This window comes from Poromitra crassiceps, assembly GCF_964638095.1.
Source record: "Poromitra crassiceps genome assembly, chromosome: 5".
Taxonomy (NCBI): domain Eukaryota; kingdom Metazoa; phylum Chordata; class Actinopteri; order Beryciformes; family Melamphaidae; genus Poromitra; species Poromitra crassiceps.
Genome location: NC_139642.1, coordinates 39510300 through 39531314, shown reverse-complemented (window position 1 = coordinate 39531314; position 21015 = coordinate 39510300). Strand labels below are relative to the sequence as shown.

Here is a 21015-nt window from a genome sequence, read left to right as displayed (position 1 = left end):
CGTTGAGAAATCGTTTTTGAAATGTGATTATGTCCCAGTCAAACATTTCATCATCAATGTCATTTCTAATACATGTGCAGCACATTCAGGGGGGAAACTCATGTTAACTCCTTTACGCTCCGACTGCAACATTAACTGTCCATGCACACTGATACAGTCAGTGTACAAAATAGCCAGTGCCACAGAAACCCAGGTTCAGTTCCCGGCAGCGGTACTTCCGGCTTGGTCAGATGTTCCTACAGACACAATTGGCCGTGTCTGTGGGTGGGAAGCCGCTGAGGTATGAGTCCTGCTCGCTGCACTAGTGCCTCCTCTGGTCGGTCGGGGTGCCTGTTCGGGGGGAGGTGAACTGGGGGGAATAGCGTGAATACCGCTACGTCCTGCCGGTGAAACTCCTCGCTATCACTGCACAAGTATCAGAGGAAGCATGTGCTACAGTAGCCGACAACTCTCCCTGGATCGGCAGAGGGGGTGGAAGAACGACCGGGGATTTGGCCAAGTACAATTGGGGAGAAAATGGGAGAAAAAGCAGAAGAAAAAAACAGCCAGTGCCAATGTGTTTCTTTTACAACTAGCTACAAACCGTGTAACCAAACAATTCGTAGCACCAAGCACACATCAAAAGGTCTGGCCACAAAGCCAGGTTCTGAGCTAGTTTAATCCATGATAAAAACCCATTTTTCCCATGACCTCAGTCTTTTAGTATAGCAGACATGTCTATGTCGTAATTCTAGCTCGGAAAAGATTAGACTTAAAAGCAGCTGAGGTTCCGCTTGTTTTCGAGCGTTTCTTGGGTTGGCTCCGGGGCTTCTCCAGGACAGTTGTGTAAATGAGGCTCATGAATACATGGTCTTGTGTGAGATGTAGGAGACTATGGAGATAGACCAGATGACACTGTGTTCCATTACTCACTCGTCATCTTAAAAAGCCCACATCCAAGCTATAACTCACAGTGTTTTAGTGTCACAACAGACGCTAAAAGTTGAAATAAAAATGCCATTTTTGGCTTGCTTCTCATCCCTTTTATTAGTGTTAATTCATTAATCTCTACCATTATGATGAAACAATATTCCCCCCCTAACAGTAATGTTTTTGTGATGAGTGTGTGGGAGTTTACTGAGTGCTTTTATTACCTTCAAAGAGCTGAGCATATTGGGGGAATCCTGCCGCCCGCAGCCAGTCACACGCTTCTTTCGCCTCAATTTCTGAAACACAAGAGAATGTGTGTTCGCAAGAATGTCGACAAAAACATTTGATTTTCTTTTCTAAACCGCTGCAGCATCCACCATGGCGGCACAGAACCTCATGCATTTGACAACCTATAAACAAAAGAGACTTTGGGAAAGAAAAAAAGACCTGGGTGACTGTGAAAATGAAACCCTCCTGTTTGAGAAGACGACCCTGCCCATCTCCCTGAGGGTCAGTCTGTCTGGTCCAAGGTACCCCCACTCCACTCCCCGATTCTCACATGGAGCAACATGAGACCTTACATAAGCATCTGTTGTCTTTTTTTACTTCATAGGCAGGGTGTATTAACCTTGCAAGCCAGGTTAAGGGTGTATGATATAACCGGAGAATAAAGTGTTAGAAATAAGCAAAAAAGGCGTCGCTTTACACTGGACAGTGACACTGTATACCTAATACTGCACTGTCAAAGAAAGAATAACAGTAAATCTGTCTTTCTAGGGAAGTTCTCAAGATTTTTTATCTCAGCAGATGACTGACACTAAAAACAACAATACACTACTAATCAAGATACTGAATAAAACACCATATTCTGTGGTCGCGATCTATTTTCTAAAGTTGAAAATCCTCTTGAAGGATCAAAGGCCCTGCTGGCGTCTTGATGTTTGCAGATCCAAAGCAGCTGTGATAGAGGCACTTTCTCCTGAGCTGTGGAGCGAGCCGTCTCCAGCCTCCACACATCCTGATGACAAGGAGAGGAAACACACCGTTGGCACTTCTCCATTAATGCTAATGGAGAAAGCTGGGTGCCATTTACTGCCTGAGTGAGACAAACTGTCTGACAACACGACTAATGCAGCGGCCATGCTGCTTACTTACATGACCAATCAACATGTAGAAACGTTTGGGGGAAAGAAAAAGAAAATCTAACAAAAAGAAAAAGGAAAGAAAGAAAAAATATCACAATATAAATATACAAATATTGATCTTGTTTGTTTCCAATACAGCTTTTGACTGAGACAGTTGCCTTCATTTTCTAGTAAGAAGAGTCAAATCAGAATCAGAAAACACATGAGGAGGATTTTCTGGATTTTGTGGAGTAAAATACACCAGCAATTACTTTTCTGATTCCTTATATAAAAAGAAACAAGTCAGTCACTCTCCAGCTGCAATGATGAGCCTTTGCATCAAAAATCCCTACCTGGTAATGAGACAACAAGGTTCTCATTACCATTATAAGGCTGAGGCGCAGCAGCCAAGCCGAATGAATGTCAAATGAATGTGGAGAGCATCAAAACTAGCTGAATGACTTTCCCCACTTCTAATGGTTGGAGTTGGTCCCCAGTTGACATCTTTAGCAAGTGTTGTCTTTAAAGTCGAACTGAACCTGTTCGTCACGTGCATAATGAGTCCATTTCAGACTGAAAACATAGTTTGTCTAAGATGACAGGTTGAGAGGCGGGTCATAGTATCATGTCGATGATTTTATTTGCATACATTATTAAATAGGTGCACTGCATACCCAGGTATTTGAACTAAAAGAAAAGAAAAGTCATTTTTGGGTTCAGCTCGACTTTAAGCTTTTTGGGTGTAGTATAATTTATTATCTGCTCTAGTTTTTTCCAAATATTTGTACACAGATATGCTAATAATAACGGCTCACACAATGATGTGAAATTGCACATTTCTTATTAAAAAAAACGTACACATTTTCTTGGGGGAGCACTCACTCAAAAGCTCCCACCAAATTATGTGCTCCACAAACTTTGGGAAAACACTGCAAAAACACAATAGAGTGCATTGCATGCAGAGTGCAAAGTAAAGTAAAGTAAAGTATAAAGTGCATTGATTTTTGTTTGTTTGTTGATCTAGCTTTAAAATATTCTTACCAGTTCAGTACTAGTCTCATTCATAAACCACACAGCTGACAAATGTCCCACTGGCACTTACCCTAATAGATCCACCACTGGCACTTACCCTAATAGAACCACCACTGGTTCAGTCGGCTATCCACAATGTAAAGAAATGAGCGGGGCATAAGTATTACATCCAAACAAAGCTAAAGAAATGACCGGGGCATAAGTATTACATCCAAACAAAGCTAAAGAAATGACCGGGGCATAAGTATTACATCCAAACAAAGCTAAAGAAATGACCGGGGCATAAGTATTACATCCAAACAAAGCTAGACAAAAGCTCCCCGCCCTCCACCACTGATCACACACACAACAAAGCTTTTGTCACAAAGAATACAGATACCTCCACTTCAAATTGGTCTCCCATCGCACATTCTGGGTGTCAGTTCCACTCCCTGTCTGCGCCTGTCACGCTACATCTCAAACACACTCATTCCTCAGACAATGCTGCATAATTGCAGCCATTGTAGCCCCGCGGTGAAAATATTGCTTTTGTCCCCCTGTAGCCTTCTCAAATGGTTGATCTGGGACTCACCTGTGTGCTGCTAGCCTACACGTCTGTGTCAGTGAAAAATCAATGGAAAGTGACTTTGGTCTTCAGACTGACCAACAACTGAATAAATATTAACAGTTCCCCCGTGTGTCCTTGGATACAAAATAAAAAAAAATCTACTGTTTACCCCCTTAACCTGTGTGGAGATTAGCGGTTGAGTCAACATGTGTACACTGCCAGTAGCCGCTGCTCTGTTCCCACCTGTATCACCAGGAGGCTCCTGTGCATCTAGGCTTCCCTCTCCCAGGTGGTATAGTATCAGGCCTGTATTATTCCACCCCAGCACATAGTGAGAGCGCTGCCAGGTACCTCTCTGTCCCACAGCCCGCCGGTCCTTCCCACTGGGAAGGTGAAATATGAGCTGGGAATTCCTCTTTGGCATTCTGTAACTCGATACGGAGACATTCTGTCCTCTCATCTTTTCTCTAAGGAAATTTCCTGTGGATAAAAGGCATGGGCGGGCACGGTGCCAGAGAGTGGGAACTTGTGTTTACGCTCTCGAACCCGCGGCTTAAAAACTGTGTACAGTGTCGAATGACCGCCGCTCAAAAGAGACGAAACCCGGCACGGCCCGTGACACAATGGCCCAGAATGCCCAAAGCAGTGTGCTTCTAACGTATATGTGGCACACAAGTGTCCCGCAAGGGCAACTTCACTTCCTTTACAATTCGCTTTACGCAACAAGTCACTATCAGGAGCGTTGGTTGTTATGCAATTGGTGGCGGAGATATGAAATGTAACGGTGTGGCCCCGGGAAAAGATACGGCACGCTTGGATAGTCCTTGGGCTGAGCTGACACAAGCAGTGCCAACATCGTGACAGCTTTAACGGCCACGCTCACATTCCTGTCCTTCACAAAGTATTTTATAGGCCAACAGCCAATACATTACAGAGGTAACAGACTTGAGGATTTCGTGACATTTGATTGATGTGCTGTCCAGAGCTGCATCTGTCCGGCAGCAAAGCTCGGTGACTGACTGTAATCCTTCCCTCTCACACTCAGGGAAAAACAAAGTTAAAGTCCCTCATTCTCATTCTAAACATGAATAAAAAACAAGCCATAATTTATCTTTGCCCGCACACACTGATAGGCCTTAACACTCCTTAAAAATCCCCAAGTCGACGAACAACATCAAATGCTACTGTAACAACTGCTTGTTTACTCACGTGGTATTTTCATCCTACAGTCAGAGCGGTGCATATATCCTTCAGGACTTGAGACGAGTGTCTCTCAACATGTCAGAGCATCTTCATTCCCACGCCGAGCCACATTCCTGCTCTCTCTGAACACAGCTTGCAGTTTGAACTCAGATCCAGCAGCACTGCCTCTGTTCCTTTCTCTTTCCATCTACCCCCCAACAGCCATGTGCCTGCCCTGTCCCACCACTAAATCTCCCCTTCAACCCACCCCTTTCTGTGGCAGCGAGACCCCCCCCGTGTTCAGCCTCTACCCCCACCCCACTTCTCCAGCTCCTTGTGCCCGACCCTCCTACCCAGCTCTCTGGCCACGACAACTCTGTCTCTTTTCTACCCCGCTCAGCACATTTTTGGCAAAGAAGATGTAAGCTGCAGCCAAACACTGAGCACTGCCTCTATGCAATGTGGGACTTTTCTTGGGTACACAAGGAAATCCCATCAAATAAATCATTTGGAGATCCCAGCTTCAAATTAACAATTTCGACACAGAACTTCCCGATATATCCCTCCGTTTCCCATCTACGGTATATGAAGATTACATCAACTCAGAATCTACCTAAATCTCCCCTCTGTGAGCTGTTACGTTGGCAAATGTTTTATTTGAGCAGATAAAGGGGGGTTGGGGTGGTTTTGCACTGTCCAGATGTGGTTCCAGCGAATCGACGGAATGGAAAAACGTAGGCAGCTGAGCCGGGGGAAAACCATGACATAAACTGTCAGCAATCAGCGGTGGTGACTCACAGCCAAGCCACCATCACTCTGTCTCATCCACCTCTGTCTCAGCCGCTTTGTCTGAGGCAAATGGCCTGCAGTCAATGAATGAAAGGAATTGTGTGATCCTTGTCATCAGAGGCACTTCAGTGTTGCTTAGCCACTCGAGACAAATAAAAAGATTACATAAATGTTATTGGAATACAGTTATTCTAATCTGAACACATTTCCATAAATAGAACAAACAGTAGATCAAAGCAAGACTGACTAATACTGAATATCTAACATTTAAAATGGGATGTATTTAACACACAGCACAATTTTAGTTAACACTAAAAGAATAAAACAGGCTATCACAAAAATGGGTTGTGTGATGAATGAGGAAATCCCATTAGTTTCGAATGCATGGATATGATGACAGGCACATTGAATTACCGAGCTTTGGCATGGCACCACGGTTACGTAATGACATCACATTCATCCACAATTTCCTATAGTGCAAGTACCATTCCAGATGTAGAGCATGTCTAATGGGCCTGCCTCTGCTCCTGACATCTCCGCCATTTCCTCTTGTAAAACATCACTCTTCTGACCTCCTGGGGTATGAAGGCAGAAATGACGTCGGCAATCCACTTTAGCCGGCTTAACAAACCATTTAACAGTAAATACACTTAACGCATATCCGAGTTTTATAAGCACTCTGAAACAAACTGCTTAACCCGCAATTTACAGGAACTAACCGTGCAGCCTCCTTACAAGCGTGCGTCTGTCCGCCCCTCCCCCCGCACCGGCACCGCACTACCCTGCCCCTCCCCCCGCACCGGCACCGCACTACCCTGCCGCAAAGACTGTTGAATGAATCAGCCAGACGAGCCAGCCGAATATATCAGTCAAAAGAAAACAAACGTCCCTACCAGACTCCAGACCATTACTGTACACCCAGATCGTCTGTATCAAAAACACCTGGAGAAAGACAGGGAGGGGGGGGAGCCAGGGAGGAAAGGAGAAGAAAAGGCTGTGCTAGTGGGGCCAGCCGGCTGAGGTGTTGGGAGTGACAACAGGTCGGGAGTCATGCAGGTGAGGCCTCTTTTCTTCCCCCTTCATGATACTAATTACATACAGACAGCCACTCACACAGTGAGCAGTCGGCCTTACTGTAAAAGAAGACTAGACAAACAGCCGGGGGAAACCACTGTGGCCCCTCTTCCATTCTGCCCCAAACCACATCATCTGATGTCTCATGCCCCAAAATAGCCCAAACATTTCCTCCTGTCTAACAGACCTCAACTGTGCAAACAGGAAGTGCAAAGTAACAATTAAATGATAACGAGGCAAGATTATTGTGATGAGGAAGTAGTCACATGTGTGTAGACACAAGAGAGGCAGTGCCGGAAACCCTAGAGCAGGGGTGCCCAAATTCTTTCCCATGAAGGGCCAAAAGTCAATCTGGGTGGAGGGCCGAGGGCCAAAAATAAACATTGTGGAATTACATTAAAATGTATTGTGTTTTATAGAAAATTCACATTCTAAATCTAAAATAACATTTCAATATAATAATCTACTTTTTATCTGTTTGGTAATTGTAATAATTTGCAATTGGTTATATATATTAAAAAAACATCTGCATTTGTGGGGAGCTTAAACATTTAATCAGTAAACACCCAGTTAAAAACAGTTGTATTTTCCACCTTTGTAATCAAGAGAGAAATTTGACTTAATTCACAACTTGAAAAATCCTCAAGGTACTTTGAAAATCAGCTTTATTGTCCATCTTTTGTAAACAATTTGCCATCACAATTTGCAGGGATGCAATCTCAGGAGTGAACACAGTATCCGCAGCCACATTCAGACACTGTTTCACAAAGTCACCACATGAAAAAGCTTGTCCACCCTTTGCAATCAGTGCAGATATCTGATAACTTGCCCGAGTTGCATTCTGGATAAAAAAATCGGGGAGGGAAAAAAAAAAAATCAAAATCAAAATCCGTGGCGGGCCAAAACAAACAGAGCGCGGGCCAAACTTGGCCCGCGGGCCCCAAATTGGGCACCACTGCCCTAGAGACTGACCCCTCTCTGTTTTAAGGTGCTCTTCAAAGTATGGGGGAATGCGGGCAGTGAATGCACCAGGTGGATTAATATTGTGCTGCCCCCGGGTCACTCAGCCAGTGTCGTGGGAATAAAGCCTTCCTACTTTCCAGAGCAGGTTTTAATTAACACAACTCTCCACATCCCTCAGCCTCCCAGTGGGCTGCATCCTCAGCACACAATATGCCACAATCATCCGCCTCACAGCAGGTGCCACGCACTGACTCTGACGCCACACGTCTTCAGCTTCACTTCACCGCCTTCTCATCATCATCGACGACGCATCGCCATCGGCACAACGCCCAGACAAGACAAGGGACAGAAGCCAAATCGGAGAAATTATCTGTCCGCAAAGGTGAGTGACACACAGTCAGCGGCGTATGGATGTCACTTTATTCATGTTTTACTGGTTGGCACCACAGCATCATGAGCGAGTTGGCCTAGGCAGGCAGAGTAATTAGAGGGAGCCCGTGTGTTGAGTCGCGCACGGCACTTCCAGCTCTCTCATTTGATCCTGCGGCGCGCACACACACAGGGCACCTGTCGCTCGCCAGCAAAGACACGGGACGCGGGTTTAAAATTAGTCAGCTCGAGGCTGCGTTGCTAAGACACCAAAAGCAAAATTTCCTCAAATACAAATGAGCCAGCAAAACCCACGAGCCTGCTTCTGCCCTGTGGTCCACACAGTGACCTGCGGAGAGATCTCTTCAGTGGACCGCAGCTCTCCAGTGACCGGTGGATATACACACCACAGAGCTCACTGCCTCCCGGAGGACTGGGACGTTCGCGGGAATACGGTGCCAGCCGAGGAACGCCAAGCGCCAAGGACGCATTAGCATTGTAAACGGGCCCCTAAGCCGCGGCTTCACAGACTGCCACACTTTCATTCACTGGCTAATCACAGCGCAGGGTTTTATCGCCGGGTTTCAAATTAGGGGAGCATAGCCTGTCATCTTCAGTTGCTTTTCAATTAATTCTCTCCCCGATTAAAAGAGCAGCTCACAGATAAGGAATTTTCAGTGCTTTCTCCTCCATTAGGCCTATCTCTCTATTCTGCGTATGAACAAAGCCTGTTTAAAAGAGTTTAGTATTTGTTTTAAAAGACCCCCACCTCCACCGCTGAAAGACTGGTTCACCTTTCATTTCAAAGCAGACACGCACACACAGCAAGAGATTATTGATTGTGAGAGTAAATAACATGAGTATGTGAGCTAGGAGCTGCTGTTGTTGACCGTCGCCGAAGCTTGCTGGGTCAGAAGTCATGTGGGCTGTGTTTTCCCTCTAGAGGTCCTGTATTGAATTTAAACAAGAGACGCACAGCTGTGGTAACACTCTCCTTCACCTCTGAAGGACACCCAGAGAGAAGGCCCTTTCATCTTCAGGGGTAACAACCCATCAACTCTCTCTCTCTCTCTCTCTCTCTCTCTCTCTCTCTCTCTCTCTCTCTCTCTCTCTCTCTCTCTCTCTCTCTTCTGCGTCTCTCTTTCTAGTCTGCCACTGCCCGGGCCCTTCTGTTGGTTACTAATGATATTACAACACACACACAGATGACGTTAAAATACCTACACAATAGGGCTGCAAGTAACGATTATTTTCATTAATTAAACTGCCAATTAGCCGTGTCTATAAAATGGTTAAAAAGGTTGATTACTTTTTCCCCGAAGCCCAAGATGACTAGCCCTGGGTATACTCAGCCTCCACGTGACCTCCATTTACTATCAGTCATGTAGACTTAGGTTACAGGCATAGTCTGTAACGTCACGTTGAAGGCTGGGTTCACCCAGGCTACAAGATGACATCCTCAAATGTCTTCTTTTGTCCTGAACAGCACAGCAGTCCACAACCCAAAGATAATCAGTTTACTGTCATAGAAGACTAAAGAAACTAAAAAGTATTCACATTTAAGAAGCTGGAACGAGAGAATTTTAGTATTTTTTTAATCGATTATAGAAATAGTTGGACTAATGGACTAATGGATTACTCTTTGTAGCTCTACTAGACACACATTCACATGCGCTTCCTCCTGTGCAGTGTGTTAAATTAACACGATTAACACTATTAATAGTCATAAGAATGAAATGCCTTAGTAACCTCTTAGTATTATATTTCTTTCCCAAAGTGCTGCCTCTCTGAGGACACACAATAAAATTCAAGATGGACGATTGCTCGAGGGGTTCTACTGTTGAAGCCATGAGGGGTCGGCATGAGGTTGTAAACCTCCTAACTAGAGAAAATCCCTTCAAGTTGTTTCCAAAAGCAGACATGATACAGTGTCTGTGCTCCAAGTCACCACACAACACACTACACACACACACACACACACACACACACACACACACACACACACACACACACACACACACACACACACACACACACACACACACACACACACACGTCACCACACAACACACTGGGAGAGAGATGATGGTGAGTGCTGTGCTCCAAGTCACCACACAACACACTGGGAGAGAGATGATGGTGAGTGCTGTGTCTCTCCACCACAAATGGTGTTTCAGTGAAGGATTTACAAATGAAGCCAGACCCAAACTGTCAAATGATAAACGCCTGTGGAATGGGTTGGTTGGCACAGCGAGAAGACAAATAATGGTCTGTGTGATGTGTGGGCCGTGTGGCCTCAGAACGAGCCAACACTTCAGAGTTCAAACTGTCGGCTCTCTGATATTTTCATCTAACTCGTTAGAATCGCTCGCGTTCACTGGGTTTCGAGAAAATGGCCTAACAACCGCATAGCAATTCCCCACGGTCCCTCGGCAAACAGCGCTAACCAAGGGAAAGGTTGAGTGCGCTCCAGCTTCACAGACAGGTGTTCTCCTTAACTCCAGGATACTCCAGCACATGACTTCCTATGAATAGTGTCCTATACCAGGGAAAGGGACCCCTGACCCCCCAAACCTCTAGGAAGGAGAAAACACCTCAGCAATTTCCAGATCCCAAAGGCGCCTGGGTTTTTACTGCCAGCAACTCCGAACAGAGCAGAAATCAATCAACGGAGCTTTCTGTGAAATACATACACAGCGGTATACTTTCAAGCTATGATGCACAAGCTAAACGCTTCCAGACACTGGACTGCAGCCATTTTCCCACGCATGCTAAAGTGTTTTGACAAGCCATCTCGGAGGCCTTTATGAAGGTTTTGCTTTCTTTGGTGATAAAAACATCAACTTTGGATTTGGGAGATTTCCGTCTTGGTTTCATCAAGGCATACCTCCATCAAACCCTGCACCAATTCTCATCGTTGTATTATTCATTGTGTTAGTTGTTCACTCGCAGTTATTAGTTTTGTCCACAGATATATATACACACCACCAAGTGAGGTTAGAAAAAGATAACACACATCAAGGCCTGGCCATTTATGATTATACTCAACAGTTTCCTTTTCTCAGAAAGAAATAGTAACCTCGTCTGTGCACTTCCCCCCCTTATCTCTTGTTGCTTTTAGTCTTCATAACAAAGACAGGTTTGATGAAAGTGAGCCCCTCAAAGGGAATAAGAGCATGACATATCTGGTGAGACAGCAGCATTATGAAGAGTGAGGCACAGTAGCACTGCTGGAAGAGATTAGGAGAGGTATTGTACCTGTGGGCATCTGTGCTGCCCTGGGTCCAGATGCAAGGCGTGGAAACAGACTTCAGCGAGGCAGAGTTTTAGACGCTGACCCAGGCTGGCTTTCCCTCAGCGCCGCCGGTCTCTGTCCACCAACTCCCCCTCAGAGCGGTCTGCCTCCCTCTCCCCCTCCCTCCTTCCCTCCCTTTCTCCTCCCTCTCTCTTCTTCTCTATCTTCCTCCCTCTCAGCAAGACTCTGGGCTTTTTCCAGTTGTCTTTTCAACTCCCTCCTCCCCTTTGCCCTTATGCCAGCTACTGCACAGCTGGGTCCTACATGGCCTCAGTGTCCCTTGTGGTCATGTAGTGATTTTGCTGTATCCCTCTTTAAAGCTACCGACGTCTTCTACAGCTCCTTCTATAACTATGTGTCCTGATTGAAAGGCCATGTCTCTCCTGCAGTGTGTTATGCACAGTAGGCTGCATGCCTTGCCATGCTGTGTTCCCACTCATAATATACGGTTGTGCGCTGTAATTCTTCCTTCCCTTTGATAGCCTGTATAAACACAGTCATTTGGTTTTCCAACAGCGCTGTATAACACCACTGAAGGGGGATGACTATGAATTACTGACAAACACACAGCCAACTTGACCTAAAATCTCCACTCAAACAAGGAGATGGATCGACTGGAAGGTTATTAACACATGTTCTGTAAGTCCTGCCACCCAAACAGATCCGGCGTCCTGCACTGAAAGCCCTAGAAGTTCAGTCGGAGCTAATAAATAGCAAAGCAGCCAAAGCTAACAAATGATATTTCATCCGCAACCGCGGCTCCGATAAACACTGGACATACAGGGGGAAAGGGGACGAAAGCAAAACATCCAGAAGAAAGTCCTCTAAAGTCGAATCCTGCAGCGCTAGATTAGGTCCACCTCCCTCTCATTTGGAGAGGATCCCAGAGGGGGACTCCCTCTTTCTCTGGGAATGGCCTCCGAGAGTCAGAGGCTAGAGAGGGGGCCAATGTCAGAACAAGGGCCCCTACCGTGAGAAAGCCCTCCCAGGACCTAAACAATAAAAGCAGGGAGCCCGTCCCCGGGGACGCTGCTCCCAATTAACGGCATCAAAGCGGACGGCCACAAGGAGGCCGCCCCAGGAGCCTTGCTGCACTCATGCAAGCGACTTGTGCATCGCAGCACGATGATGATACAGTCAGCCGCCGTTGTGTTGTGTATGATGAAGTGTGGTGTAGCTTATCAAGAGCGCTAACACTAGAATGTGCTATTGTTCCTCTCTCTCTCTCTCTCTCTCTCTCTCTCCATTTCCCTGGTGCATGTTTCATGTGTGGCCATCAGTGACTGGCTGTGTTCAGACAGGCATCCTCTGTTTGAAAGGCCTATAAAGTGAACAGACAGCGGCTGAATGTCTGTCGTCTGAATGCATGCTGCCTCCGCTCTGCGTCCCTTCCTTGTCAGTTTTTCCAGCTGATGGTGTGCGATGGACATTTCTACCAGAGGAGGGCGGCCAAGCGTCAAATCTTGGCATAGTTTTTGCAGACGAGAGGAAACTGTACAGCATAGTGAAGACAGATGACTCAGTAAATGACAGACAATAAAAATTAAGATTTTCTTCTACAGTTGGGGAAATTAAAATTACCCATTTTTGCTCAACAGATAAAAGCTTTTCTTGAGATATTGGAAGGGAGAAAACACTCTTATTAGAGTTAAAGAAAAAAATATCTTGAAAGCCCAGACTAAAAATGTAAATTTGCTTTGATTTTTTTTTATGGCCAGCGTAATTACAGTTGTACAGTCACTCCAGATTATTTTGGCGGTGAAAGTGACGCATCACCTCAGAGCACACAAACTCTGCTGTCTTTTTCTGTGAGACTACACAATGCTGCGGCTTATTGTCTTCAGATAAAGAGATTGGAAAACATTCCCCATCTTAAAAACAAAAACAAAAAACTCAAATGTGAAAGGAAATGTAAAGTACAGTAGTTATATGCTTCTTTTAATTGAGACAAACTTGCCATAGTTTTCTGGAGCAGGCCAAATCCTTTAGACTGCTCTGCATATTACGGTAATCCTCCTTATAACTAAGAAATTATTATTTGGGTCAAAACTGCTGGCATATTTCATGTGCTTTTTGTTGGATATACACTTTTTTCCCTCCCACGGAATTAACAGTTTGTCCTCTGTGGAATGCACAAGACCTGTGGAGAAGGCACAGTTTTCCAGTGTGGCTCTGTTAATATGTGACTCTGTGTTCCTGTTACAGTGTAGCCAAGGTATTTCTCCCATCTATTATGCAGTAAATGATTAGCCTGACACATGTGGCAGCTGTCAGCGAATCAGACTGTGAAGGTAGGAGCTGCAATACTGTAAGATGTACAGGAGAAAATATGGGCTCAGCCTGCCACCTCCAGGCAGAGAGGGGAATCTACATACAGTAAGTGCTACATGAACCGTGTCCTTTTATTTACAGAAGGTTGGATTGAGTCCGCTTGTTCCAGGCAGTTTAAAAGATTATGGAATAATTCCCTTGTTCTTTATCAGCAGGGTGGAAATTACCACCAGCTGCCAACCAAATGCTGCCTGTGGCTGCTGCTCGCTCAGTCTGTTGACTCTTGCCAAGTAAGCAACCGTCATCTGACGGTCCTGGTCATTCTCAAAATCCAGCTGGCTGGGGAAGTGGTAACGGTTACTTTCTTGTCCTGTTGATCTGTGATCTAATTATCTACATATGGGGATACATTTCTAATCAAAAATTGTGTTAAGCACTATGTTGTTATTGAGTCATTTATTGTGGACATATATTTTGGTTGACTGAGCCATAACACCGCCATTCAATAGAGAAATTCTACTCTACACCTGACATTGTTTCTTTATTGCTGTTATACATTTATGCTGTTCAAAATAATTACAATGTAATGCAAGCAAGAAGAGTGAGGAGAGTACAAGCGACAGGTTTAATCGTTGTCACCGTTGTCTGACTACGTACTGTATATTGTTTTGTGCCAGAGTGGCAGAGTTAAAATACTAATTACTTTGTCAAAATATCTTTTTGCTCCATGTCAGTATCAGTTATTGCTCTCTGAAGGTATTCAAGGTAACAAACAGAATTTGCATGATAATCCTGTCTCTGCTAAGCAGGTTCATGAATAAAAGATATTCTTGGTTCCTGTGCACTAAGCAAACAATGTATAATAATAAGCCTATACATCAACGCTTATCATCAACCCTCCGTTTGAATCAAGGGGCAGTTATATATTCGTTTCACATGCAGATGATCTGAAGCGCCACACGTTGTAGTGGCCTGCTGATGAATAATTCAGTGCTTTTGAGTGAGGAGACTTGAGAGGGAGAGCGCAGCGTCTAACTACATCCCACACCTTGTTACAACTTCCCAAAATGACTGAGAGCACCTACTCCCACTTCAAACACGCTAACCCCCTTTTCAGGGCTGCTTTCTAAGAATGAGCTATCCAGCCACCAGAGGAGGAGCGGAGGCAGCTTATCCTCTTCAAAAGCTAAAGTGTTTCTCTTCTCTGTATGCTGCAGCGTTTGATATCTACAAGTGTTGTCTGCATTATCCTCTGTCCCCCCCCTCTTATTAGGAGGACATATTTACACTCTGAAGATGAGTATCTCAATCAATCTCTCTTAGCATGGATATAAAGAAAGTCCTTTGATGCTTAGCTTATGAACATAGGAAGTCAAATATAGTCAAAAACAATAAATAATATGCCATGCAGAATATGTATATAGCCTGAGGCCCAACATGGCTGACACCATGCTAACTGAAAGACAGGCGTCGCAGACACATGACAGCCAAATCAAAAGGCTTTCTAAGCCCGGGACACAGGCAGATTCATTGAGCAGCGCACAGCTGCCGTGTAATAACTCGTGTCATTTGACAAGAGGCGAGCAACATCCTCCACTGTGTCCGAGCGAGCGCACTAACCATGTTTCCAGGCCAGAGATCGGAGCCCGATGGCTGCGCAGGGGTCAATAGGCCATGGAAAAGGGCCACAGAGGGGTCACCCCGGACAGGCCTAAGCCATGGAGAAGGGCCACAGAGGGGTCACCCCGGACAGGGCTTCTTGTCCCAAACACAACGGCCCTCAGTGAGGACAAGAGGCAAACAGCTATAGTCAGCGGGCACGCATTTAGTCGCGGTGTCAGGGTTTCCACTGTGGCCCTGATGTAAGAGACTCCATGACTTTTCCATGGCTTTAAATAGCCAAGACAGACCTAAAATGTGACTCCTTCTTTAGGTTATTATTCAGCTCAGGAGGGGAAAAAACCCTCTGAAAGGGGTAAAAATGGGTCTAGTTTCCACTACAGATGGGCTTGCTGTAGTGGAAAGCAGCTTAAAACCAGCATTGAATGCATTGAATGGGTGAAATAAGTTAAAAGAACATTTTGTTTACCCATTAATAAAATTTACAGATATTTCCATTGACTTCCAGTGAGACGTTATCAAATTCCCTGACTTTCCTTGTCTGAAATATACCTCTAAATATTCTATTCCATGATATTCCAGAAACTTGACAAGAAGCCATTCCAAGACAAAAATGCAAACAGTGTCCCCTAACAGCTTTGGATATAATTAATTGCCATATGTACAAGAATTTACTCTTAACAATCATCAATGAACATTCAAACAGTTTTCTGGCTTTCTAATTGGTGGGAGAAATAAGAGAATATTTCAAAATGCTTTCACAATATTCATTTAGTCGGTGTTCAAGGGTATGTAGACTGGGCGGGAAGGCTTAGAGGAGGTAACATTTGCTGTAAATACAGTAATTTATGAAGAATTTGGGAAAGCAAATCAAGAATCTGGCAGGAATTTTCCCTCTGTGACGGCATGAATAGCTCGTTGACTCCGCACAGAGGAGGTAGTGTGTGTATAAGGGTGTAGAAATGTGTGTGAATTAAAGTGCTTGGGTGTATTATGTGTGCGTAAGGGTGAATTGGACACACAGGCCAAATACAGTTAAGTGTGGCTGTGAGAACGTCCCTTTTTACTGATGCATGAGTAGCAGCGGCAGATGCAGAAATCCTAAGAATCTGGGCTCCAGATGGGCCGAGCGTGGAGAAGAACCAGAGAGCAGCAGACAGAAGCCCAGTTGCCCCTCCAGAGTGAGGAGGAGGAGGCAGGGAATACGGCTCCAAAACCCCGGGAACATTCGCAGGAAAAGAGGCACATTCCTCCACAATCAAAACCAGCAGAGGTGGGACCTAACAAACGGATTTTCAACTATCTGTATTCTGTACTTCGTTTGAGTTTTTGAGTTTTTCTTTCACTTAAGACTTTTTACTCTCTACTCTCATTCCATTTTCCAAACACTCTGGGGAAATCATCAACTGACTCACCCCACACACAGAGTAGCCTACACACACGCACATCAGACAGCTTCCATCCAATCCATCTGACCAAGTGCCAAAATGCGATTGGCTGCTGGTAGCGACATCAAAAAAGAGGCAAAAAAGACAGAGAGAGAAGCAGCCATACTGTAGGAAGCAACACACAGATGAGAGAAGCAGCATGAGAGCAGAGAATTAACGTGTGCGGACTCTCTCATCTGTAACTCAAGAAAAGTGCATTTAAGAGCATACTTTATCATTTGACTTCAATTTATGGCAGAGTATATTTTATAGATGCCTAATTTGCATTTCTACTTGAGTCAAGAATTTGTGTAGTTGCAGTTACAGCAGTCAAACATAGGATGTGGCCTTATGTGGCCTTTAGGCAGCTACTCTCAAAGCCGCTGAAATGAGCTCGGCCAATATCTTCATACAATAACATTTTTAGGGCTCTTTAGTCCATTGCAGTTCATTGTCAGCAGCTCATCAGGGCAGACCCACACACATAGCTCGGGTGGCAGCGAAATGCCATCAAATCGGAAACATGACTGAAGACCACGCAAGCTTCCCTGGAATTTGCGGTGAAACAATACATGAGCAACGCTGCCAGTCACCATGGCCCCCCACTCACTTTCAGCCGGTCACCATGGCCCCCCACTCACTTTCAGCCTGCTATGTCAACAGAGTGGGCCAGCAGGAATGCAGGAGCCACTGCAACGCATGGAGAGGACTTCTTTGGCTTCTACACGCTCTGCGCTCAGCCAGGCCCTCAAAATACTCCCCGTTATCTGCAAATAGGCCTATGTCACATAAGGTGAGATGAGAGGTAGAGAGGGCAAATCAGATTGAGATAAGGTGAAATATCATACATTGCATTTAAGACAACAGTCTTATAAAAAACAACATTTACTAAGATTAGGCATGGAGATTGCTTACAATTGCATAATCATGACACTTAAGAAAACAGATAGAAAAACAAAATTGACCAAAATTACTGTAGGAGTGAAATGTGTGTCTCGCAATTTCATACAACCAGACACCTTGGAGAGAATGGTATTACCCAGCGTACAGTAGATCCATTTGCCAAAGGTCTATTTATTCATATAGAAATCATAAATCAAAAGTTATTTGGTCTTCTTCTGGTTCACTGGAAACATTCACTGTGGTTTGCAGGCTTTGCCTCAAAAAGCTTGTATTGCTCACTGCCAGTTAATGCTGGTACATTTCTGCAAGCCTATATTTTAATGCATCCACAAACTGACTAAATACAGCACATCTACGCACAAAGCTGAAGCAGTTGAGATTCAAAGGTTTTGATGGAAGATGTGGCTCATGGCAGCTGAGCTTCAATGGGTATGAAGTATAGGTACCAAGGTATCAAGACTGATGTCACTTTTGAGAAATTCTAATATCAAAAAGGCCTAATCATAACTTTGGTCACTCTGGGCACTTTAAAATCTCAAAGAAACTGTTGAACAGTGCTAGAACAATTTGAAACAGCAGTTTGTTCTAGAGGCTTCTCATTGTCAAAATATAATATAACCCCTCCAGTGAATCAGAAGTTATTCTTCACCCAGGCCATAGAGAACATGAAAAAAGTATATAAATAAAACAATGTATGTCACTCCTTACCAAATCACATCTGACAGTACACCATGCAAGTAAAAGGTGTAAAAACAATGAATTTTAACATCCACAAAACAACTTAAACACATTTCAAAGATACATATTTTCTGCCCTTGTCGCTGATGACCCAAATTGTTGGTTTGCTGTCAAACCAGACATCTGTAATCTAACAACACATGCCCAGTTACATGACTCCACATGCCTGGAAACATCAGATCACTCAAGATTTCCTCCTGAAAACAAGCGTACCTACACAGACCTCCAGGCCGTCTCGACGCATCATCCAAACAGTCAAGTCCTCTGTCTCCTTCATCTCTGTGATCACCGCCAAACTGCGCTTGATGTGCTACCTAAGATCCTCTGTGATGATTCAGGAGTGCATTTACCTGACTCATGCATCAGGTAGTGTGTGGTTTATGAATGAGAGAACTATGCCAGCCAGGTTCCTGCCGATGGCTTCAAGCCTCTACTGATATAAGGTTCTGTTGTGAAGTGTGGCCACCCTTTGAACCAGCTAACACCTGCAGGAGGGAGGGGGAGTGGTCTCTGTTGTAATGCAAGCCTCTCGGGACAGGCCTTAAATCTCCAGGTAGAGGCTCCGACAAGAGGGACACAGCCTTGGACAAAGCTGAGTGGAAGGGCCGGCCCTCGCTGTGTTAAAGCACCACGATATTCGCCTGGTTATATATAGGCTACACACACACACAGACACACACACACACACATCCTCGAATGAGCCTGAGAGCTTGTAAAAGTGTCAGACATTCATTGGTATCTTTGTCTACACTCTGGTTACATAACTGACCCTATAGCACTATATCACTTATCGCTGTTTGTTGCTGTCACTTGAATACTAATTATTTACGAGCACACCATAAAGAGCTTCCTAGACCTCCTATTGGCTGAAGGTCAAGTTTGGCACATTGTTTGCAGCTGCACATGAGTACTTTATAACCGCTCTATTTGTTTTCTAAGAGACTAGTCTACTTCTATGGAATTTTACCTTTGTTTGCGGAAGCGGATATTATGCGATATGAAATGAGTATGACAGAGATGATCAGCTGTCAGTCACGAACACAACAGTGCCATGCCCTTGCGCACCAAGCCACCGGGACACTCTATAGTCATAACTCTCAGATTTCTCTTTATCATATCTTATTCAGTCCATGTTTTGGCTACCAGGTCTCTGATCAGTCATTCCTAGTGTTCCTTAAAGTAAGCGTAGAGACAGATACAGACAATAGGCGACTTGGCTAAGAAAATACATAGTTCTCCCTCTTTCATCCCAACTGTCAGTGAAATCCCCACAGTTTCTCCTACCTCCAGCAATCCTCTTGAGCAGCTGCTGCCTGGCAATGATCCTGCCCAGCCTGTAGCCAGAGCGCCTCCTGCGATGGTCCATTCTCAGGTAGATATCCTGAGTCTCTGGAGTCATGCTGCCCAGACACTCGCTGCCTGGGGACTCCGGGAGCCCCCTGAACATAACTAGGAACACTGTACCCCAAACAAGGCCTTTACAGTACACACACTCACACACGGCACACTCTCCCAGCAACAGAAAACTTCACATGCAGGCGCAACCAGCCTAAAAGTGAGCAGTGAGGGAGGGTAGAGCAGAGCCTAGGGGGAGGAGTGCCAACACTTCACTCTACCTCTTCGGGTCATGTGACCGCAGTGGGGCCAATGGCGGGCGAGCAGTGGGAGCACGGCCCACCTTGCTAAGCTGAATCCAGTGTCTGTGTGAACGCCGGTCAGCTCCCCCCCTGCTCTGGAGGGAAATATAAATACCAGTGGAATGCCTATGAACTGAGTAAGGAGAGCAGCAATGGAAGAAAGGGGGGGTGTGGGAGGGCTTAGAAAAATGGTGGCTTTTAGGGCGGCCCGCCCCGCGCAAGAACAACTCCTCGGCTGTTGCTGTTCACACAGGTGCCAAGTTTACTGGGCAAGAGTGGGTATGTGCCATGCAGGGAGAGAGAGAGAGAGAGAGAGAGAGAGAGAGAGAGAGAGTGAAAAGTTGTTTTCCTGGTGGTAGAATGCTAATTTTCTGTTCCCCACCCCCACCACAAAAGCCCTACTTCCAGCCACAGGAAAACCTCTCAGCAGGTCTCCGAAAAGTGTCAGCACCTTGGAGGAACTAAAGAAATAAAACACTTTTTACATAATGAGCAAACTCGATCACCTCCACTCCACCAAGACAGAAGACTGGAGAAAGATGGGGCTGCAGTATGTCATTTGTTCCATCCAAATGGAATCAAAGGAATTGAAGCTTTTTCCCCCTCTCTGCGTAGCCTAGCATGCTTAACATTGTGTCATTAACATTACAGTGAAACCAAAGCTGGATCTATCTGTCACGAAATAAACAATTCTATGGCAACATGTGGAATTGTTGACCTTCCCGTCAATTGTGACTGTCATTTCTGATTTGTGACCCAAATAAAAATAAATCCCCCCACTCTAAAATTCCATTTGCATGAGCCCAGTTTCCAGCATGGGACAACAAGGTCCTCACACCTGAGCCCACATCCGCGCAAACAGACCCGCCCCACCGCCACCACTGCTGCTGCCACTCTCCTGGTGAGCGCCCGTCCCTGCTCTCACTGTATACAGGCTGCCTGTGTGTGTAGTGTAAGCAGCATAGCGCCATACATGTGAATAGGGTACAACTGGGCCAGCGACCAAGTGAAACACAGCCTCTGTGTCTGTCCCTCTCCCCGGCTGGCAGAACCCACCCTGGCTTAAGCACACAAAGACCACAATTCAGCAGCAAACCTCAAACCCTCGACAGGTATTTCATAAAGTCCTTTTGGG

General features: G+C 45.2%; 1 protein-coding gene across 1 annotated transcript in view; it reads right to left on the bottom strand.

The window, feature by feature from the left end:
• The window catches only part of stard13b (StAR related lipid transfer domain containing 13b), a gene marked incomplete at its 5' end in the record, with an annotated part of 30397 nt that extends 10707 nt beyond the window's left edge, over nt 1-19690 (bottom strand). The window contains 2 exons of the mRNA XM_083637252.1: nt 1134-1205; nt 19528-19690. Coding sequence (XP_083493378.1) covers nt 1134-1205; nt 19528-19690 — 235 coding nt within the window. The remainder of the gene's footprint in view (nt 1-1133; nt 1206-19527) is intronic.
• Nucleotides 19691-21015: the final 1325 nt, after the last annotated feature.